Here is a 21,611-nt window from a genome sequence, read left to right on the forward strand (position 1 = left end):
TCTCGGCCTGTAGTATCACCATGCCGATTTCGAAGAAAATCGTAGGGGCCGCCCCATTGACCGGAAATTTTCATCTTGGGTAAAATTTACCCTGGATGGGGTAATGGGTAAATTTTACCCCACCATTTTGTTTGGGTTTTCATGGGCTTTCATATGATACCCATATTGGGGGATGCGTGCGATACACTTGCCAGAAATGCGTGGGTAAAACTTTCCAAGGGCGTTTTTACCCCATAGATTTCAATGCCCATAGGGGTTTCTTCAGCCAGATTGATCATCTCGGCCTGTAGTATCACCATGCCGATTTTGAGGAAAATCGTAGGGGCCGCCCCATTGACCGAAAATTTTCATCCTGGTTAAATCATGCTTTTGGTTAAATTGATCCGGTATTTAACCATATCATTAGGTCCGGGGTGAAGAGATCTTTCAAATGGTGGTCTTATTTTTCAGTTTCGTCCAGCCGTTTAGGCGTAAAACGGTGTTTAGATTTTTCCCTAGATTTCTAGATTTTTCCCTAGATTTGGCAGCCCCAATCTGGGCTGGGCCGAATGTGGGCTGAATGTGGGCTAACTTCCGTTACATTATAAAAAGCTAAATATGTCAAATTTAGGTTTAAAATGTGCATATTCGTTTTCAAATGTGTTGTATAATTTTCAATATCATTCTATAAAACTACTTTTAAAAAGCAGTGTTATAGCGAAGTTTTACTGATGCTACCATATCATAGATAAATATAGAGAAAAACTTGCAAAGGCAAAAAACGCAAAAATCACTGGGGAGTTTTTCATGTAATGCCCGTGGTGATGCCCATTGCAATTGTTGTTGTTTCAATTTCAATTTCGTTTCAATGCATATTTTATATTCTGCCCGATTCTGGCTGATTCTGACCAATTAAAATCCACAAAGACTGAGGTGCTTGCTGGCCAAATTTGGAAAGGCCTCATGCATTGTTGCTGTCATTGCCCAATGCCCATTGGTATTTATTGAAAACCAGATTAAATTGGTTTATAACATTCACATAACCTGAACCTATTAGCATCAAAACTAACTGCTTGAGGCTTTTGAGTGCTAGGTAAGTCACTAGTTAACTGTAAGACATGCTTTTAAGTCTTAAAGTTTTAAGATCAGAATTGTGTCATAGATATTACATAGGAACCAACCTATTTTCCTACTTACCCATCAAAGAAACAACTCAATTTCAATTTTTCAGATTTTGCTAAGGACTGTTCATGGGCCCTGTGTGGGGTAGGACCGCACACAGGCTCTAAGCTCCACCCACAGCCTCCTTATGTTGATGTCATTCTGTCACCGCACTTTGACACAGCTGACAGCGGCTGCTGTGCGGCTGCAGCAGCACAGACACCGGCCACCACAAGGAGCCATGTGATGTCATGCCACCTACCCATCCCCTACCCCTAGCCTGCTGCACACACCACACTCAGAAGTTTACGGTGCTCATGAACAGCCCTTGGATTCAAGTTTTCCTCCATGCATTATGAATAAAAATGTGCAAAAGGTGGCATGCAGGGACATGCCAATACTATATTAACTTATAAACCATTAGGTTTTGCCTAATTACTATCATCAATATTATCACACAGAGCTTCCAAAAAGTTTGCCCCATTTGCAAAAAATTATCTTATTGTGCTTTCATATGCACCCTGACCTTGACCTCTGTGCAATGTTTATTATAAAGCCAATTTTGCCCAAAATAGCTGTTCAACTAAATTTTCTTTTTTGAGGCAAGAATGGATGAAATTGTATGTGTTAGGACTTAGGAGGGGCATTTATTCTAATTTCCCCCTTGAATTGTCAGTACCTCATCTACTTCATGAGCTTGACTAGAATCAACAATGACCCTCTTGTATCTCAGCTTTGATAATTGTTACTATTGTGTTTTATCTAACATCATTGGTTTTTGATAATTTTGTATTTGTAATTTGCTCTTTGCAAAAACAATATTTTTTTTCTTGCAGACCTCATCAGCAATGGCAGCTTCTTCAGAGATCATCAATTTGAATGTTGGTGGGACAAGGTAAGTGTAACTCAAATTTGAATTAGAAAGCATGGCAAATGACCAGTTTCCTAAATCCTAAACACAATAGATATGGTAACTAGCAATTTTAATGTTACTATACCCAAAAAAGGTGAAAATTTTCAGAATGTTATCTGATTGATCTAGTGCAATGCATTTGTAAATGTGACCATCTGACCATGTCTTTTCAGTTATGCCCTTGCTAGTTGTTGTCAATCTATATTACTATTTGAGGAGGGCGTAGTTTCTGTCTATTACGAAGGTCGCGACATGGTGCTACGTAGCGCGGGTTACAGATCACACCGTTGCACCTACCGCGCTGAAATTTGCGCAAGTTATAGAACAAGGATGGACAACGTGCCTTTGAGCGGTCTCGGCTCGATCGGATCGATAGCGAGCGCGTGGCGCGTGCCCAAAAAGTGCAAATTCGCGTCATAGACTTTACATGTATAAATCGGCTGGCAAAAACGGGCGAAAATGGCTAAATTTGCCCGACACGGGTCCGTTCCCCGTGCAATATCTCGGTAGCCGTGCGCCCGATCGGCACGGGGAAAACAGCATCGTGTAGAGAATCGAACGGGCAATCGAATAGTGTGCGGTGCAGGGGTGGCACGCGCCACGTGCAAGTGTGAGGGCAATTTCATTTCAAAAAGTGCCATTTTAAACGCATTTTGGATTTTATTTTATTTTCCCGTGACCATCAGACTGAGAGAGTTGAAACAACGTCAATTGCCAAGAGAAATGTACCGCCTCTCATGGAAAAATTGTGGACAGCTAATTGATCAAAAACAATGTGGAAAAAATCGCTGAATTAAAATGGTATTTGTCCATAATGTGCCACTAAAAAGATACACGGGATTTGCTGCTTAACCTGATACGCTTGACAATTGAAAAAGCTATCATTAGAAAGAGCATTCAATTCTCTCCAAGATCCAATCATCACGTTTGCATGACAAGCAACAGTATTCTTAAAAATATAAATGTTTTAAACCTCTGCAAAACGATTTTTAGCGAAAATTATCTACGCCTTTCATTTGTCTTAAAACTACGCACCTCAATTATAAAGCACATTTGACAGATTCTGAAGTCCCACTGAAGGTCCCACTTATTAAAAAAAGCAGCTTGGACCCAAACTGTCCGGATAGCTACCGACCAATTTCTTTGGTGTCCACGGTATCAAAGCTGCTCGAATTACTGCTTCTTCGAGAAATCCAACTTTCTTTCCGACCTTCAGACCTACAGTTTGGATTCCTTCAGCGCCGGGGCACCAGAGAGGCAACGCTACTCGTCCAGGAAGCGGCTGGCCACTATTTGTTGCACGAATCCCCGCTGTTTGTCGCTAATCTCGACGCTCGTAAGTGCTTTGACCGAATATGGCACGCTGGCATCCTACTTCGGGCTAAAGACTACTTATCTCGCCGAAGCTGGCTGGTTTTAGCCTTCTGGTATAGCGACCTCTCAGCACGAGTTCGGTTCGGAGGTTCTATATCGGATGCGTTTTCCGTACGACGAGGGGTGAGGCAAGGTGCGCTTCTGTCACCATGCTTGGCCAATATTTTCTTAAGGCCGCTGATACAGCAACTGGACGCTACCGGCCTTGGTGCAATGGTCTGTGGTAAGCATGTCCCAGTAGTGGCTTACGCTGATGACCTCCTAGTCATGTCGGGGAACGCACTTGACTTGCAAAAGCTATTGGATTCTGTCTCAGAATTCTCAGTTAGCTGGAGGCTCGAATTTGTTAACCCGGTTCCGAGCGCAACCAAAAGTCACTGTTTCATTTTCGGTGCTGGTCTTTTAGCCCAGCGACCTGAGTGGCACTTATGCAACCATTTGCTCACGTGTAAGGAATACACTGAGCACCTTGGTGTTCAGCTGCACCCGAACCTTCAGGGCCGAGTGCACGTAGATGCACGCGTGTCCCGTGGACGAGGCGCCTATTTCGGTCTCTCCCGAGCGGGTTTGTTCAGCTCGCAGCTCCCTGGCCCTGACAAAGCTTTCCTTTGGCGAGCCATAGTATCCCCGACCCTGTTATTTGGTTGTGCTCTGTGCCCTCTGGGACCCGCCGACATCTCTCGTCTCGAGTCCTGGCAAGCAGCAACAGTCAAAGCTGCCTTACGTTTGCCATCCAGAGCCCACCACACAGCTTTGCTCGCTGCTCTGCACATACCGAAGGTGCAGGAGACTCTACGTCGCTCCATCATCGCGTGCTTCCGTGATGCGTTCCGCGAAAATCACCGCCTACGCCAAATTCTGGTTGCCAGCCTGGCCACTCTTGTTCTTGGGGATGCCTCATTGGGACACTGCGCGCCTATCGTTAGATTTATGTTCATCGTATGTGGGGCCAATATGAGTGTGCTTCTACAGGTTGCTGGAGGTCATATCCCACCTGAGATTATGTACACCCCAAGACCCCCCTGTGGAGTCACCGACTCGCTCAGTTGGCTCCTGGCTCAGAACACTGGGGAGGCATGGGCACTAATACAAATGATATTAGCGCCACCCATATGATAGTGTTATGTTGTTTTTGGTATGCCTATGTTTTGGTGTAGGTATGATTGTGCATATGTTTTCTGGCGTATGTCTTGTGTGCATTGTGTATGTTTGTTATGCCCATGCTTGTCTTGTCTCTAGACGTAATACAATTGATGATGATGATGATGATGATGAAGTGGAAAGCATGCTTATCAGACACGGGCACCTCGATGCGGTGGATATTTTTTCCACAAACCAAAACGTTTAGCCGTCAAAAAGCAATCGACCGAAATGGATAGATAACCCAACCGACACAAGAACAACCGAACACCCGCCGATCGAAAATATCCCTTTTCGCGTTGCGGAGCACGCGGGTCACCCTAGTTGTTAGCTAACTCTGCACACACAACAAAGTGTAGGGCCACAATATATTGAGCTGCCTAACTGGCTGCTCTTGAATTATAATAAATTATTGTCTATTGTGAAGTCACCTAATCCTTCAAAATAGTGCTTCCAAACAAGATTCTAATGTGCTCCAATCCAACAAGCTGGGACTGTTTGACATATACATAGACATAGAATGCTGTCCCAGCCTTGCCTGGGAACTATAAAAATCCATGTGTCAACTGTAAAATCAAGTGGTGGCTATTATTATCAGATAATCGAATAATTGTTAAAATAAATAGCAGTGGATTGTCTATAAAAGAGTCAATTTGAAACTGCATAAACAAACAAGAACCCTATTCCTGGCGGGCTCCGCCGGGACAAGAAACTGGCGGGGGGGGGGGGGCCGATTCGGCCCCCCTTCAGATCTCAAAAACTACACATCGCAGCGACAAACGGCGAACGGCGTTTGATAGGTCGTTTAAAGATCTACAACTTTTACATAAAACATTTTCAGGTCAGGTCAATATTGAGGTCACCAGAGGTCATCAACGATAAAATGTTTTGAAATTTGTTACCTATATAACTTTTAAACTAAGAAACATTCAGACATAAAACCAATACATTTTTTGTTGCTCTCGCCGAGGCGATGCGAAATAAGTATGTGATGACCTTCACAGGTCAATTTGAAATTTGACCTGAGGTCAAGGTCAGGTCATTCATCAATGAGGTTGTGGGGTATAGTCATGCTGCATACCAAACGAAGCGCCTTGACCAGGCGAGCAGTTTGGTACCACTTACAAGTCTTTAGCACCATCATGTCGTGATTTATTGACAGAAAAACGATTTATGACGTCACATGACCTCAGATGACCTTTGCCGGTGCCCCTGTCAATTAGCGGCACCAGGATCATCACCGATGAGATAATCTTCCATAATACTGAAAGAATTGGGTGGTTTTGACTCGTTTACACGAAGCAGGAGGCGTTTCAATATTTTCCCATAGGTTTGCAATGTAAAGGTCACGAGTCTGGCCTGACCTCAGGTCACAGATATGAAAATTCTGAGATGTACAAATTGCACATACTGGTACCCTAACTTAAGCCTGAAGAGAAGAAATTGATCGGTCAAAAACTCTAGCTCTGGCGTGATTGCAAACTTTTCTGAGGTAGGGTCACCAAACCGCCTCTGGTGACCTGACCTGAGGTCAGATCAACTCAAAATTTTCAGAAATGCTGCGTAAAAGCCTTTTAGGAAAAGTCAGAAAATTTGAGCTTCCTAGCTCAAAGCGTTTGGGAGTAATAACCAAAAAACCTCAGGGGGGGGGGCTCCTGAGGCCCCCCCCCCCGCCAACCTTGTTCATAGTTGTGTCAGGTACTCAAGTATGTCAACACAAAGCATGAATTTCAAAGCTAACACAGCAAAAGTAACTGAAAACTGAGTGATAACAGATGGGCTCCAGCAATACTGCTAACTAGACATTAGACAATGAAATAGGTACAGCAAGGCTTAGTAGGTATGATCGTTAGCACTTTAGGCTTCCAGTGAGTAGCTGAGAAAGGTTACCGGAAGTCCTGACAGAACAAAGAATGACGCACTCGTCGTTTAGACGCCGAGTCAGTCGTTTGCGGAATATTTCAGGTTTTCCGTAATCTCTGTTACTAGGTGATGAAGCTGTCAGTGCAGGAATGAGTTGCCCAGCGCGGGTCCTTATGTGGTGAAATACCTCAATGTTTTAACCACCGACGCAAATGACCTTCCAATCGATGAGTCCGTAGATCTCATTTCAGCTATCGAGTAGAGTCGTACACAATATACATTATACATCAAGGGCGCAAAATGACCTCGCAGTCGGCGCGCCCCTAACCCCCAACAAACAAACAATATACATCAAGATACCTACACACATAGCCTTTCGCGTTTCTCAGGGCACCGCTGCAGCGATCTGTCATCATTTATCTCTCATTTTGCATCTTATCATTTGTATCGTATCAAATCTCGTATCGTATGCATCCTTTCAAGTAGTTTTTAGACATTTGAATCCAGTGCATGTCTTGCCTAATGGGATAGAAGAGCCAGTACGAACGCCAGCGACCGAGCCCCTGGGACCACTCTTCCGAACCTGAACGATAGATAGTGCGGCGGCTGTCCGAACTCGCGGGTGTTCGAGACCGACTCACTGCCAGCACCGTACTGTTCCAGACTACGGGTCGGACATTCTGGTATTGGCCACGTACAAAGTCATAGCTGGCTCATTAGGATTGCTCCTACACGCATTCCAAATAACAGCGCTCGTTTTCCGCGGGTACCGTCGCGATTACGAAGCTTGAAGATGATACAACTGTCTGGCCACAGAGCACATCGTAATTTCTTATCAGTGCATAACTATTTATACAATGCTTAGCTGAAAAATCTCATAATTAATGGATTAAGAAATTCTAGCGATTTCCTTTTCTGCTGTTTTATGCCAAAGAGTTAAATTAACTACCATAGAGTCCACTCAGACACTAAGTAAACACTAGAATGCTCTAACGCCTCCCCGCATTCCGTGTTCAGGTTTTCCACCTCGCGCCAGACGCTGACGTGGGTGCAGGACACCTTCTTCACCGCCATGCTGAGCGGCAGGATCTCCAGCATGCGCGACGAGACGGGCGCCATCTTCATCGACAGGGACCCCAAGCTGTTCGGCGTCATCCTCAACTACCTGCGCACCCGCGACATTGACCTCAGGTCAGTCATTCTACCACCGTGGTAGGTGGTTACTCAGGCAATGTTGACTTGTAACCGGGCACTGATGTGCTATGAGGCGTGGATGATTGACGTCTGTTGTGCTGGGCTGGGGGCTTCCATACGGTGGGCTTATTACGAGCGAGCGAGCGCAGCGAGCGAAGTGAGTCTTTTCAATATAACGGAAAAATCTCAGTATGAGCGGCCCGGCCCGGCCCGGCCCGGTCCGGCCCGGCCCGGCCTGTAACGCTTTTGAGAGGCTTATATCTCAGCAACCGCTGGACCGATTGGCCTGCGGTCTTTTTTGTTGGGTAGCCCCATCCCTTCTACCCCGTAATTGACTACTTTTGATATGTCTCAGTGACCGTCGTGGCACGTGCCACGTGAAAAGTCAAGGGTGTTCAAGCTGTTTTGCAAAAGTAGTGATTTTGAGAGGCTCATATCTCAGCAGCCGCTTGGGCGATTGACTTGCGGTAATTTTTGTAGGGTAGCAGCATCCCTTCTACCCAAAATAGGATACTCTCGATGCATGTGGGTCACCCCCAGTGCTCGTGCAAAACACAACAATAAGAGGTGCCAAATTTGTTCCCATTTCAGTAACTCGGTAATTACTGGGGCGATTTCGCTAAAACTTGGCATACAGGTAGGCACCCACCAGGCAATGCATTCCCATGTGTTGCGGTTAGGGTGCTACTGCACGTGCGCACGTGCAGGGGGCGTTTCCAGATCTTGCGAACGGCTGGGCCGATTGCGCTCAAATTTGGTACACGGTTGGGGACCAGTTAGTAGGGTGCCGTGCAAAAGTCATTTTGGACCCCGTTTGCACGTGCGCACGTGCAGAATGCCGCTTCCAGATCTCAGGAACGGCTGGGCCGATTGCGTTCAAATTTGGCACACCGCTAGCGACCAGTTAGAAGGGTGCTTTGCGCAAGCCCGTTGGAAGCACCTTCTCGCCCTTCCGCACGTGCAGGGCTCACTATCTCGCTCGCTCGTTCTTCGCCCAAAAGGCGTTTTACTGGTATTACATTAGGGCTTACTTACTGTAGCAATGTCTTGTTGGTTTTTGCTTGGATGGGTAGTGTTTGCACTTCTTCAAGGCTTGTCATTTCGATCATCAGTACCCTGTTAGACCTGCGCTATCTGTCGCTCTTCTCTCCATCTCTAACGACCCTCTCGCCCCCCCCCCCCCCAGTTCGGTGGACCTGGACGCGCTGCGCCACGAGGCCGAGTTTTACGGCCTGCAGCCGCTGGTGGGCCGGCTGGCGCTCTGTCAGGATCTGACTGCGCCCACCTGTGGCAGTGTGCTGTTCCACGGACTGCTGCAGCCGGCCGGTCAGTGCACGGAGGGGATGGAGGGGCAGGAGAAAAGGGGAGGGTATGGAGAGGACTGTGGACAAGTGAGGGGATGGAGAGGATATGGATTGAGGGGCTGGTAAGGGCGGTCTGACAAGGATACCAGCAGGCGGGTCAGTAGACGCAAAGGTCAGGGATGGGGTTACATCCCCTGGCTTGGGGATGACAAGGGGATGGGGATGACACTTGACAGGACGAGGCAAGGGGACGGACGGCTGTGGAGGTGTCGTGCGCGTGTCTGTGGACGGAGGGGGAGGCGGGTTGGCCGGTATGTTGCACTGCGTCACTGGATGGATGATTCAGAGGGGGGGGGGGGGGGCACACGGATCGGGTGTTGCATACCTGCTGACGCTAGGCCATGAACAGTCAGATTGATCAGTGCGGTTATTCGGTGGGTACATAGTTGTGGAGGGTGATGGTTGGACTGGATGAATCATTTCTATCATTCCCATAGTTTTCTTTACGAGCTACATATCGGCCAGCTACGGCCGTTCAGAAGGGGAGGGGAGCAGCTGATGCGTCTTTGCGTATGTCTCGTAATAGCTGATAAGGTTAACAGTCCGAATGTTCCAGTAACATGTTCTGTCCCGTTTAGTGCTAACTAACTCTGTCATGTCGTTTCTCCCTGCAGTCCCGCCGCCGTCACCCCATTTCGCGGAGTCGGCGCTGGCTGAAGGGGCCGCCGCCGCTGCCGCCGCCGCCGCTCGGCCCGGGTCCATCGTCCGGCTGCCGGAGACGCCCCGCTCGCACTCCCGCCAGTCGTCTGCCGACCTCAGGTCAGTGTCCCGTGACCTGCGCTGACCTCGGTCAGGTCAGGTCAGTGTCCCGTGACCTGTGCTGATCTCGGTCAGATCAGGTCAGTTCAGTGCTCCCTGACCTCCAGTAACTTAACTGAGGTCTGTAGGTACCGTACCCCAGGCTAGTGCTCCACGCTTGGTGCCTATGTTGCTTTGACAAACCGATCTCAAGTCAGCGCTCTGTGAGCTGTGTTGACGTTACTGAGGTCAGCCGTGCCTCATTTCAGCACTATATGACGTTTTCTGACGTTGCTTAGAATATCAGTCGACCCGGGTCTGATACTAGTTCTCCTACCCCCAGCCCCCTCCGTCCCCTCCGTGCACTGAAGCCTGTACTACATTAAATTTGCTGACCAGCAGGTCATGTCAGTTGTTTTCACTGGCTGTGAACGTCGACCAGCAAGACTGTGTGGTTCCTAACTAGTCCATGCCCTCAGGCCTCAACACCGAAATGAGCTGTTGGGGGGGGGGGGGGGGGGGGGCTTGGATTGCTGATGTAGGATAAGCTGAATGATATTGTCATTGCTTACGATCACCTCTGGGTCATATTTCTGCATTTGACACTTCACCGGATCCCATTAAAGTGTAGATCATCTTCCTGTCTATTTGACGGATTTATCTATTTGACGTACCTATCTATCTATTTGACGTCTGTTTGACGTATATTTATCGACTATCTGACGTAAGGCTATGGAAAAGAATGTCTGTTCTGTCCTGTTGTTGGTTTCTGTGGTAGTTGGCATCGACCTGTTTGCCCAAGGCTACGATTTATTTACGCGGCCGAGCTGCGCACAATGCAGTAACCTCTGGCCCAATGACTCTGCCCCATTGTACAAAGTCAATATCACCGAAAATTGTGCTTTATTTAAGTGCTTTATTGATACAATCCGGACAACCGGGTTTTCATTGACTGAATCTGTTTCACGGTATTCCATCGATTATTTGGCGATTGATCGATTGTTTATTGGTTCGCCCTGAACCAGTGGTATTTATCACTGGCCAGCCCATGTAACTGAATTGAGTCGTTAATATATACGAGGTTTCCAGTACACTGATAATTTTCTACGAAGGTCACCAAGCATATCTCTATGACCCGCACAACCCAGTACCAACCACTGAGTAGATGCAATTCCTCCTCAGGTGCATAAGTACGTTGTATGTGTTCCCCGCAGCCAGTCTAGCCAATAACTACCGAAATCTCCGGCGTACCCGTATTGAACATGCGAGAAAATCTAAATATCTTCTTTTCGCCACCCTCTCTCACCTCCTCTATCGCCTCCCGGCATCACCCTGTCCCCTGTATGTCATCATCATCATCATCATCATCATCATCATCATCATCATCATCATCATCATCATCATCATCATCATCATCATCATCATCATCATCATCATCATCATCATCATCATCATCATCATCATCATCATCATCATCATCATCATCATCATCATCATCATCATCATCATCATCATCATCATTATCATCATCATCATCATTATCATGTTTATTGGCACTGGCAGCTCTACCTATTTGTGCCCTCTGGCAGCTCTATCTGCTGTGTTTGACAGTTTGCTCCCTTTGTCAGTCTACCTACTCGTCTCACCCCTGTTCGCTCCCTCCGACAGGTTCGTGGCCGGTCTGGCGGCGCGGCCAGCACCAGTACCTATGGGTCGGCCGGGCCACTCGCGCGGCGGCTCGCTGGATCTGCGCCACCCGTCACACTCGCGCAGCTCCTCAGCTGATCTGAGCCGCCTGCTGGCCCCGCCCGGCGGGGGAGGGGGCGGAGGGCTGGCCGGTCTGGCAGGGTGGCACGAGGCGGCCGGTGTGCGGATCATCAGGGGACACCACAACTGGCTGGTGGCTGCCTACGCGCACCACGTGTCCTGCTACCGGTGAGGATCGGCGTAGGGAATGGGGGCGTGCTGTGTTTGGTGCCAACAGTGGAGATGTAACGGCAGGGGGTCTGCCTAACGCCATTGCCCATAATTCTGATAACATCAGCTTGCCGATTGTTTTGTGTGTAATTGGTGTTTGGAATGTGAAGATGTCGTCGTTTTTTTCGGCGCTTTTTTAGAGTTTTACCGCGGCTCGTGACATGCGTATTGTGTAACTTATTGACTACATCGCCATTCCATGCGCGCCCACCCACGACGCCGCTGCGTCTCTCGCTCATTCGATGCATTTCTGTCACTCTCACACACCATACCCTTTCTCCTATCTACAGCATGAAGGACTCCACAGGCTGGCACCTGTTCTACACCTCTCCCTACATCACCAGCGCTATCGACCGCGTGGCCATCAACGCCAAGGTGGTGCCCACTGGCTCGGTGGCCGACGCCAGCACTAAGATGCTGGGTATCAGCTGCGGTGCCTCGGTACACCTGTGGCGCATATCGGAGGACGGCTCCAAGTCGGACGTCGGTGAGTGACGGTTTAGTGTGTGGGAAGTGCGTGGGGACTTGATAAGGAAGGTTGTCAGAAGACTAGAGGGGTATTTTGCGGTGTGGCGGAGAGACGTGCGGACTGTGGAGGAAGGACTGGGAGTATAGGATGGACTGGGGATGAATCAAACGTGCATTATTGATCAGTATAGTAAAAAAGATATATTGCAAGCTATAACATGTCGAGTGGCATGGCCTTGTTGTAGGTAACCGACATGGCTTGATGCTTCATTGTCTAGGTGATTGTCTGATGGTCTTATCACATGTTTCGGCGACTTTTATTTGATTATTATATCGTTGTGCTGTCACGTTGCCATCTACTTTCCGTTTAATGCTTCCTCTATCCTCGTGCCATGTCATTCTTACACGTCCATGTCTTCTCTCCCCTTTCAGGTCAGTTCAGTCTGGGTGTGCCGGTGGAGCACCTGTTTTTCATCGGCCCGCAGCTGGTGGCTCTCTCCTCGGCGGGCCGAATCGGCGTCTGGCACGCCATGACCCACCACTGGCAGGCGCAGGAGATCGGCAGCGTGTCCAGCTTCGACCGGGCCGGGAGCTTTCTGCTGCTGGGCGGCACCAATGGCTGTATCTACTACATAGGTCAGTTGGGATGGGTGGTGGACCGTCCTTAGCTCTGAGGCCATTCGAAGCTGTTCTAGGCACCTGTATTGCGCGCAAGTAAAATTGAGTACTAAGCTATGAGCAAAAAATGTTTGTTTTTTTAAGGTTCCGAAGGTAATTGTTAGTCCTGCATCTACCAATTTCCACGAGTTAGATGTGCTCTCTGAGTTTTGAGATGAGCTTGGGGTGGGAAACTGTGATGGAGGGTTTGGGGACTAAGTTTCCCTAGTCCCCCGAAGATTTGCGTTTGTCATGCCGGCGCAAACAACTGTTGGCACATGTTAGTTGGTGGCTGTATATTCACGAGCTGCACGCACTGTCTGTGTGTAGTACGCGGGTACTACACTCGGACAGTGTAGTACAGATTGAAGCCACCAGTTTCCTTTGCTGACACTTTTCCTTTGTCTCTGCGTCCACAGACATGCAGAAGTTTCCGCTGCGTATGAAGGATAACGACCTGCTGGTGACGGAGCTCTACCACGACGCCAGCAATGACCCGATCACGGCCATCAGTGTCTACCTGACTCCGAAAACAAGTAAGGCTCGGCCCGCACGTCACCATACCCCACCCTTGTTCAGTGTAGACTTGTGAAGTAAACTACAAAGCAGAACACATTCTAAGAGCAATCATTTTTATTGCATTTTTATTGCATGCTAATAAACACCAAACATTCACCACAAAATATGCAGAAATACACGGAACAATAAATAGACAATAATATGCCGTCAGGTCAGAGACCATTCAAGCAGGATATAGGGAGTTCAAAGCATTCCTTTTCAAACCGTTCATTGAGCGTGCGCGCTTTTACTGAGTGACGGCGCGGTAGCTGTAGACGGGCTCGTACTCGACGGCCGGCTGCCGGACGGCCGGCCGCTCAGCAGGCGCCGAGTACTGCTGCACGGTGCGCACGGACGGCGCCGCCTCCGTGGACGGCACCTGCGGCGTCGGGTACTCGGTCGGCACCGGCGTCGGCAGCGCGTCGCTCTCGGCGCGGAAGCCCAGCGCGTTGGCCACGTAGCGCACGCTGATGAGCCGTCCGTCGGGAGCTCGGTAGCTGTAGGAGCCGGTGACGGTGCCGTCGGCGCTCTGCTCCTGGCGCTCGATGTCGTCTTCGGAGAGGAAGCGGAACCCGTAGCCGCCCTGGTCGTCGCTGTGGCTCTCCGACTCGAGGATGCGCACCAGAGGCAGCGGAGCGGCGGCGGCGGCGGCGGCGCGGACGGCCGGGGTGGGTCCGTAGCCGGGGGAGCCGGCGGCCGCGGCGGCCACCACGGCAAACAGGGCCACAAACTGTGAAATGGAAGGGGGTATGGTTAGACTGCGAAGACATAATTTCTGACTCCTCAGTCAGATTCAGTGCCCTAACCCACCGCAATAAGCTTGATGGGTATCTCAACATGATCACTGCTCACCTAAACTTTCTACCAAGTCCCACTTCGACCCCACATGTCTTACCATCTTCATGATTGTACGGAGTGAGTCTGGTGGTTGTCCCGTCGGGAGATGCGTCTGTAGTGTGATACCTCCCCGGCGTTCCCGTCGTTATATATAGTGAGGACGGCCCACCGGGTGACCGTGAAAGGGACAGGTTATGGAGACATCCGGTGGTCGACATGGGACGGGGGGTGTATGGGTTGGAGGTCTGCCTGTGATTTATTGGGGTGCTACTGGACGATGGTATTATACATGCGGCACTAAGCATTATAAAACGGGCAGTGCACGGCTGATAAGCATGAATATGCATTTTTCTACAAATGGCTCATAGACCAATATTTTTGCATGCAGCACCGACCCTTGAATGCTTATTTTCTTGTTTAAAATGTCTTAAAAAGATGTTTACATTTTTTAGAGCATTTCAAGACTCATGTCCAAACATTTATCCCGTTAACAGAAAATGTTGAAGACTTTGTTAGTTACAAATTTTTATTACTGAAGCTGTTTGCTTACCTTCTGGTTTTGTTTCCCCCTCATGTTTTTCTTTCTATATAATTGTCTTCTCCGCGCTGACATGATTTTTTTTTGTTATAAAACTTCGCACTTTATAATTCTCCTGTTTCGTAGGCTATCACGCTGTATTTGCTATTCATTTTCATTTTTCATCCTATATTTTGTGAACATTTTTGTTGCACTAATGACTGTTAGCTTTGGGTATGGACTTTAGGATGAACACATTACCAATCATCTGGAGAAGTCAGACGTCGGATCTAACCACCTATTATGCTTTACGAATTCACAAGTTTGTTCAAGAGGGTCACGCCTTCGTATTGACGGTAGTTTCAGAATGCCTTCCGGAAGAAACAGTGCTGCAGGAACCTTTCTTTTTTGTATCGTTTCATCGTTTGTTGTTCGTTTCATGGTTCGTTTCATCGTTCATCGTGTCATCGTTCGTCACACTATTTGTCGATGCATACATGTATCAGTTAGTCAGCTGGGGGATCGCCCACAGTTCATCCGTGGAATTTAGGTCGAAATGTTGTTCGATTATTCCTCTTTCGTCCGTAACTTACTTCACGTATCACCGACTGTGTCTCACCAAGTAATCTTGGTCTCACCCATGCTGCCATCACGACCGGTAGTCCCGAATGCATCGCTATGTGCATCGGCCCCAGTAGAGACCACGTGCATCAGATGAGAGGCTCCTCTCAGCGCACGCTACCGAGGATACACTCTGAGTCGGGTCGCAGGCGTCTCAGCTACGGTGCTGTCCAGCAGTACAACCAGCTGCCATTCGACACAAACAATCGCCACTTCAAATCCACCCTGAGACGCTACCTACTCAGAGAACTGTATGGCTGACCTGATCAAGTATCGCGGTGTATTGTATTGGCCTGAATGTATTTTACCTCGTATGTTTTCAACCTTTGACGTGTGACGATGAAAAACCATATTCGATGGATTCGTTATGAAATATATTCTGATTCTGATTCTGATTCTATCGTCTCGTAAAAAACAACAACTGATGGTATGTTGCTTTGTTTGCCTGGAGCTCCGTGACTCGCGCCTCCATTTTCCATGGAGGTGGCTTTTACCTTCCAACATCATGCGTCGCTGGGGAACAGATGCGCGTTAGACGTCCTTTTGAAGGTTATTAAGCAGATTTCTAAAATGTTATACGCCTACGCCTTCGCCTTTGTGTCCAGCGCCTACCTTCGTCTTGGGCTGGATCTGGTGCAGCTCACTGAGTGCTTAGTACGACTTCTACTTCTACTTAGTACGATTCTACACACCATCAGCTCCAAGATTACTTTACTAATAATCAGCTCCACTGTAACTTGGTTTAAAGGGCTTGTGGGCACACCGACTGTTATGAGCCCAAATACGGCCATTACGAGTTACGACTACTTGGGTGATGATATTGGCTGCTGCCACACTTTTTTGTGCCCAGACTTTGCGACATTTTCGATGAAATTCGCAGATGCCCGATTTCTAAGGCTTCGGCAATAGTATATATTTCAGGATTCGCCCAATCACGTCACACGGCCAGTGGCTGGCTCTGAAGGCATTTGTATTCCCATACCCAAGAACAATATACATGGACTGGCACAATAACGTTCAAAACGAAAGTCTAGTTGCCAAACTACTCAGATTTGAGTCTGGCAGTTGCTTTATCCCCAGCATTCATCGCTGCATTCATTCCATCCCCGTATCATCTGCATTCATTCCCAGTTTGCTCGTTCGATGACTTTCTGTGTGAAGCATCGGCTCAAGAAGGGAATGATTGATATGCGAATGGTAACATTTTCCATTCTCAGTTTGTCGTTTTAGGAGACATTCCTCGTCCATACTAGAAGCAATATTCAAGAAAGATGGGGGTAAATGAAAAAGCGAATGTATTGTTTCACATAAGAATCACATCATCGGCCGATTCCACAGCGATCTATCAAATGACAAAGAACAATAAATAACTAGGGACTCACAACGCTACATCACAATAAATACGGTCATCTCCATGCATGCATCCAAATCATTCAAAGTTCCATTGATCGCGTCCATCATGTCTCCGTCGTCCCGTCGTCTCCCCGGCTGACGGGCTGACCCGGCCTGTGACCCCTCACTGAGAGACGGCGCGGTAGCTGTAGACGGGCTCGTACTCGACGGCCGGCTGCCGGACGGCCGGCCGCTCAGCAGGCGCCGAGTACTGCTGCACGGTGCGCACGGACGGCGCCGCCTCCGTGGACGGCACCTGCGGCGTCGGGTACTCGGTCGGCACCGGCGTCGGCAGCGCGTCGCTCTCGGCGCGGAAGCCCAGCGCGTTGGCCACGTAGCGCACGCTGATGAGCCGTCCGTCGGGAGCTCGGTAGCTGTAGGAGCCGGTGACGGTGCCGTCGGCGCTCTGCTCCTGGCGCTCGATGTCGTCCTCGGAGAGGAAGCGGAACCCGTAGCCGCCCTGGTCGTCGCTGTGGCTCTCCGACTCGAGGATGCGCACCAGAGGCAGCGGAGCGGCGGCGTCGGCGGCGGCGCGGACGGCCGGGGTGGGTCCGTAGCCGGGGGAGCCGGCGGCCGCGGCGGCCACCACGGCAAACAGGGCCACAAACTGTGAAATGGAAGGGGGCGACGTTAGATTGCGAAGACATATGTATTTCTGGCTCGGTCGGTTTCAGTGTCATAATCAACTACATTTAGCTGGGTGGCATTTCAACATTAATATTCTCAGCTAAGCTTTTCTACTAAGTTCAATTCGACCCCACATGGCTTACCATCTTCATGATTGTGCGATGTGAGTCTGGTGGTTGTGCCGTTGGGAGATGCGTCTGTAGTGTGATGCCTCCCCGGCGTTCCCGTCGTTATATATAGTGTGGACGACCCACCGGATGACCGTGAAAGGGACAGGTTATGGAGACATCCGGGGGTCGACATGGGACTGGGGGGTGGTGGTGGTATGGGTGGAAGGTCTGCTGGTGATTTATTAGAGTGCTACTGGATGATGATGTTATACTTGCGGCACTTGTTATTCCGACACGAATAGTGCATGGCCCTTCGGCATGGATATGTACTTTTTACGAATGTGTCATAAGCCAATAATTCGAGATATATCAACGGCCCTGGAATGTCGGACTTGCTTGCTTAGAAATATTTTTGTTAGACGGAGACATCTTCATAGCACTTAGAAATTATAGAATTAACCCTCGCCGGACCTATTGGTTTTCTACATACGCGCCGGCTGAGGGGGGGGGGGGGCGGGTACGACCCCCCCTCGCCGTTTCGCCCCTGGTGGAGCTAGCGCGTCGCGGAAAAATCGAGCGTGTGCGCCGTTACGAGACGCAGAGATTGGTACCCGATTTTAAGGTCCTAGGTCAACCGGTGACCTCTGAGGTCAGGTCAAGTGCCCCAAGGTACGGTTCAGTTTTTGGTGAAGAACTTCGCAAAAAACGGCCGCAGATCCGCGATTTTGGTAGCATCGTGTTCGCCTCGCTCAGTCGCGTCGAATGATATACTTTTTGTTCGGGTCAGGTCAACTTGGGGTGTTGACCTCAGGTCAAGGTCATGTCAGCACCCCCAGGTCACGAAGTTGGTCGAAAGAGGTCTTGTCGCATATCATTCGATTCGGCAGGTCGTCCTGAGTCCATTGGTGGCTTCCCCGACTCGCTAGCTCAATTTGATCAAGAGTTATTGACGAAAAACTAATATGACCTTGATGACGTCATAAATGACGTCACGCTAGGTCAACATTGCAAAAGTAACGCATCTAACCTTGCAAGGAGTGCATCAAATCACGATTCTGTGTGCTTGAGATAGTTGGAGATCGTTCCCGGCGCCAGAATAGCAGTTTGAATTTTTCCCCATTGACTTATAATGGTGAGGTCACGAAAATGACCTGACCTCATATGACCTTTAGGAATAATCCGAGATATACAAGTTGTGAGACTCATAATGGATACTAGATCCTGCAAGTTTCATTTCCCTGTGACATCTCCTCTGGCAGTGAGGGCGTTGCGAAGTTGCGACATCTGAAGACCGTGCAGAGGTTCATTTATGACGTCATAGGTCAGTGACCTGACCTGACCCAAAAATTCGGTTGGTGTCAAAAGATCCGGCTTGAATCAAAGGTCAGGTATGCCAGTTTCAGCTCTCTATCGCCAGCGTGCTCGGAACTATCGCGTAAAAACCCTATGGGGGGGGGGCGGCACCCGCCCCCCCCCCTCGGCCGGCGAGGGTTAAGTCGGCGGGGATCGTCTGAGGTTAATTATCTTGACCTGACCTTCGAGTGACCACGACACCCGCCATAATCAATGGGACAAATATTTCACATGCTGTGACGTTTCCAGACACAAAAAGTCTGGAAACGTATCAACATACAATGTGCGCTGGCGAGCGCCGAGTTGCCATTCCGTGCCGGCATGGTATCGATGAACAGGTCACAGATCAAAGGTCGATTGGGTCAGTGTCATGCATTTTTCAGGGTAGGTGTGCAAATTTATTAGATGGAGGGAGCTGACAGATTCGTTGCGATCCGGCACATTTACGCGAGTTGTTCGTGGAAACCGAGTGGTGTCCATCCGACCCGCTTCCCCTTATAACTGGGACGGCTAAGACGTCCACTTTTTTCTTTTCCAATTTCCCTCGTGTTGTACTTGGGTTTCATGCTTTTTCGCTATCTTTCCTTATTTTGAATTCATCTTAATTTTTCGTCCTAGATGTCTGTGAACCTTTTTTCGCACAAATGACAGACAGCTTTATTGGCTAAAAAGAGACACATTGCCGATCTTCCTGACAAGCAAGGCCACTTACGAATTCACACGCAAGCCCCCGAGCGGGGCAAATATGTTCTCGACTTCGTATTGGCGAGAGCGTCAAAATGCCTTTCAGAGGAAGTAATGCTGCAGCAACCCATTTTTGTTTGTTATCGATCCATCGCTCGTCTTTCGTTTTATCGTTTTTTGTCATTGTTCGTTACGCTTATTTTTGTCGAGGTGTGTTGGGAGATCGCCCACGGCTCATCCGTGGAATTGAAGTTTGCGTTGTTTCTCGGTCACTCCTCGCTCAAAACTGATGAGTAGTGGCTCGTTAAAAACTACTGGGGCAGAACTTATGTGCTGGAGCTCCGTGGCGCACGCCTCCACTTCTATGGAGGAGGTGGCTTTTAACCTCCTAACCACATGCGCTCGGTAATAGATGCGTTGCTGGTCGTTCCGTTGAAGGCTAGGACCTAGTTAGGATGTTCTACACGTAACGCTTCGTGTCCAGTGTCTGCCTTCGTCTATGGCGGATCTTGTGCAGCTCACTGAGTGCTTGGTGCAACATCATTCTTCACAGCATCATCTCCGCTGTAAATTGGATTGACTGCCGTACACACACACTGTTATGAGCCCAAATACGGCCAGTACGACTACTTGGTGGATGTTAGTTGGCTTCCACATTTTTTTTTGTGTGCCAAGACTTTGCGACGCTTTCGGTGAAATCCGCATATAGCCCGACTTCCAAGGCTTCGGCAGTGATATTTCAGGATTCGCCCAATCAAATCACACGGCCAGTGGTGCGCGCCGAATCCATCTGCATTGCCGTACCCAAAGACAAAATACATGGACTGGCACAATAACGTTCAAAAGGAAAGTCTTGATGCCAAAGTCCTCAGGTTTCAGTCTGCAAGTTGCTTCATCCTTAGCATTTACCCCTACTGTCATCCCTGCATTGCCTGCATTCATCCCAAGCTCGTTCATTCGATTATTATTTTGGGTGAAGCTTCTACTCAAGAAGAGAATGATTTAAATGCGAGTGTTAACGTTTTTCTTCTCCTAGCTTGTCGTCATTGATGTCCTTCCTTGTCCACGCTAGAAGCAATATTCAAGAAAAATGAAGTAATTGCAAAAAAAACGAATTGTCACATGTTTCACATCAATCCTCGATGACCTATCTATGTAATGACAAATGAGTAATAAATAACCAGGGACTCACTACGCTACATCACAATAAATACGATCATTACCATCGATACATCCATATCGGTCAAAGTTCCATTGATCGCGTCCATCATGTCTCCGTCGTCCTGTCGTCTTCCCGGCTGACGGGCTGACCCGCGACCAGTGACCCCTCACTGAGAGACGGCGCGGTAGCTGTAGACGGGCTCGTACTCGACGGCCGGCTGCCGGACGGCCGGCCGCTCAGCAGGCGCCGAGTACTGCTGCACGGTGCGCACGGACGGCGTCGCCTCCGTGGACGGCACCTGCGGCGTCGGGTACTCGGTCGGCACCGGCGTCGGCAGCGCGTCGCTCTCGGCGCGGAAGCCCAGCGCGTTGGCCACGTAGCGCACGCTGATGAGCCGTCCGTCGGGAGCTCGGTAGCTGTAGGAGCCGGTGACGGTGCCGTCGGCGCTCTGCTCCTGGCGCTCGATGTCGTCCTCGGAGAGGAAGCGGAACCCGTAGCCGCCCTGGTCGTCGCTGTGGCTCTCCGACTCGAGGATGCGCACCAGAGGCAGCGGAGCGGCGGCGGCGGCGGCGGCGGACGGCCGGGGTGGGTCCGTAGCCGGGGGAGCCGGCGGCCGCGGCGGCCACCACGGCAAACAGAACCACAAACTGTGAAATGAAACTGGGTATGGTTTAGACTGCGAAGATATAATTTCTGAATCCTCAGTCAGTTTCAGTGTCATAACCCACCGCAATAAGCTTGATGGGTATCTCAACATTATCACTGCTCACCTAAGCTTTCTACCTAGTCCCGCTTCGACCCCACATGACTTACCATCTTCATGATTGTACGGAGTGTGTCTGGTAGTTATCCCGTTGGGAGATGTGTCTGTAGTGTGATACCGTCCCCGGCGTTCCCCTCGTTATATATAGTGAGGACGGCC

At 49.3% G+C, this 21,611-nt stretch overlaps 4 protein-coding genes across 5 annotated transcripts; 1 reads left to right on the plus strand and 3 right to left on the minus strand.

The window, feature by feature from the left end:
- The first annotated feature begins 775 nt into the window (after positions 1-775).
- LOC122391373 (BTB/POZ domain-containing protein KCTD3-like) lies at positions 776-13,503 on the plus strand. Its single transcript, XM_043385184.1, has 9 exons — positions 776-1,072; positions 1,977-2,035; positions 7,448-7,621; positions 8,811-8,950; positions 9,603-9,747; positions 11,395-11,661; positions 11,994-12,190; positions 12,604-12,807; positions 13,248-13,503. The coding sequence occupies exons 2-9, from the start codon at positions 1,989-1,991 to the stop codon at positions 13,418-13,420; spliced, it is 1,347 nt and encodes a 448-aa protein (XP_043241119.1). The 5' UTR covers positions 776-1,072; positions 1,977-1,988; the 3' UTR covers positions 13,421-13,503.
- On the minus strand, positions 13,444-15,406 carry LOC122391374 (cuticle protein 7-like). Of its 2 annotated transcripts, none has more exons than XM_043385185.1 (2): positions 14,774-15,406; positions 13,444-14,116 (listed from the first exon to the last, which is right to left on the minus strand). In XM_043385185.1, exons 1-2 carry the CDS (start codon positions 14,834-14,836, stop codon positions 13,634-13,636), a joined length of 546 nt encoding a protein of 181 aa, XP_043241120.1. In that variant the 5' UTR covers positions 14,837-15,406; the 3' UTR covers positions 13,444-13,633. The 2 variants fall into 2 exon arrangements, with proteins under 2 accessions (XP_043241120.1, XP_043241121.1); XM_043385186.1 differs by lacking the exon at positions 14,774-15,406 and adding an exon at positions 14,282-14,322 and having other exon boundaries at positions 13,514-14,116.
- Positions 15,407-16,639: 1,233 nt separating this feature from the next.
- LOC122391371 (cuticle protein 7-like) lies at positions 16,640-17,578 on the minus strand. The gene is made up of 2 exons (XM_043385182.1): positions 17,524-17,578; positions 16,640-17,360 (listed from the first exon to the last, which is right to left on the minus strand). The coding sequence occupies exons 1-2, from the start codon at positions 17,530-17,532 to the stop codon at positions 16,878-16,880; spliced, it is 492 nt and encodes a 163-aa protein (XP_043241117.1). The 5' UTR covers positions 17,533-17,578; the 3' UTR covers positions 16,640-16,877.
- A 3,277-nt stretch (positions 17,579-20,855) lies between these two features.
- On the minus strand, positions 20,856-21,336 carry LOC122391361 (endocuticle structural glycoprotein SgAbd-2-like; the record flags this gene model as incomplete). Its single annotated transcript, XM_043385164.1, has 1 exon — positions 20,856-21,336. A coding segment is annotated over one exon (481 nt), but the record flags the coding sequence as incomplete, so codon positions are not given.
- Positions 21,337-21,611: the final 275 nt, after the last annotated feature.

Source organism: Amphibalanus amphitrite, unplaced genomic scaffold (assembly GCF_019059575.1).
Source record: "Amphibalanus amphitrite isolate SeventyFive unplaced genomic scaffold, NRLGWU_Aamphi_draft 000434F_arrow, whole genome shotgun sequence".
In the NCBI taxonomy this organism is placed as follows: domain Eukaryota; kingdom Metazoa; phylum Arthropoda; class Thecostraca; order Balanomorpha; family Balanidae; genus Amphibalanus; species Amphibalanus amphitrite.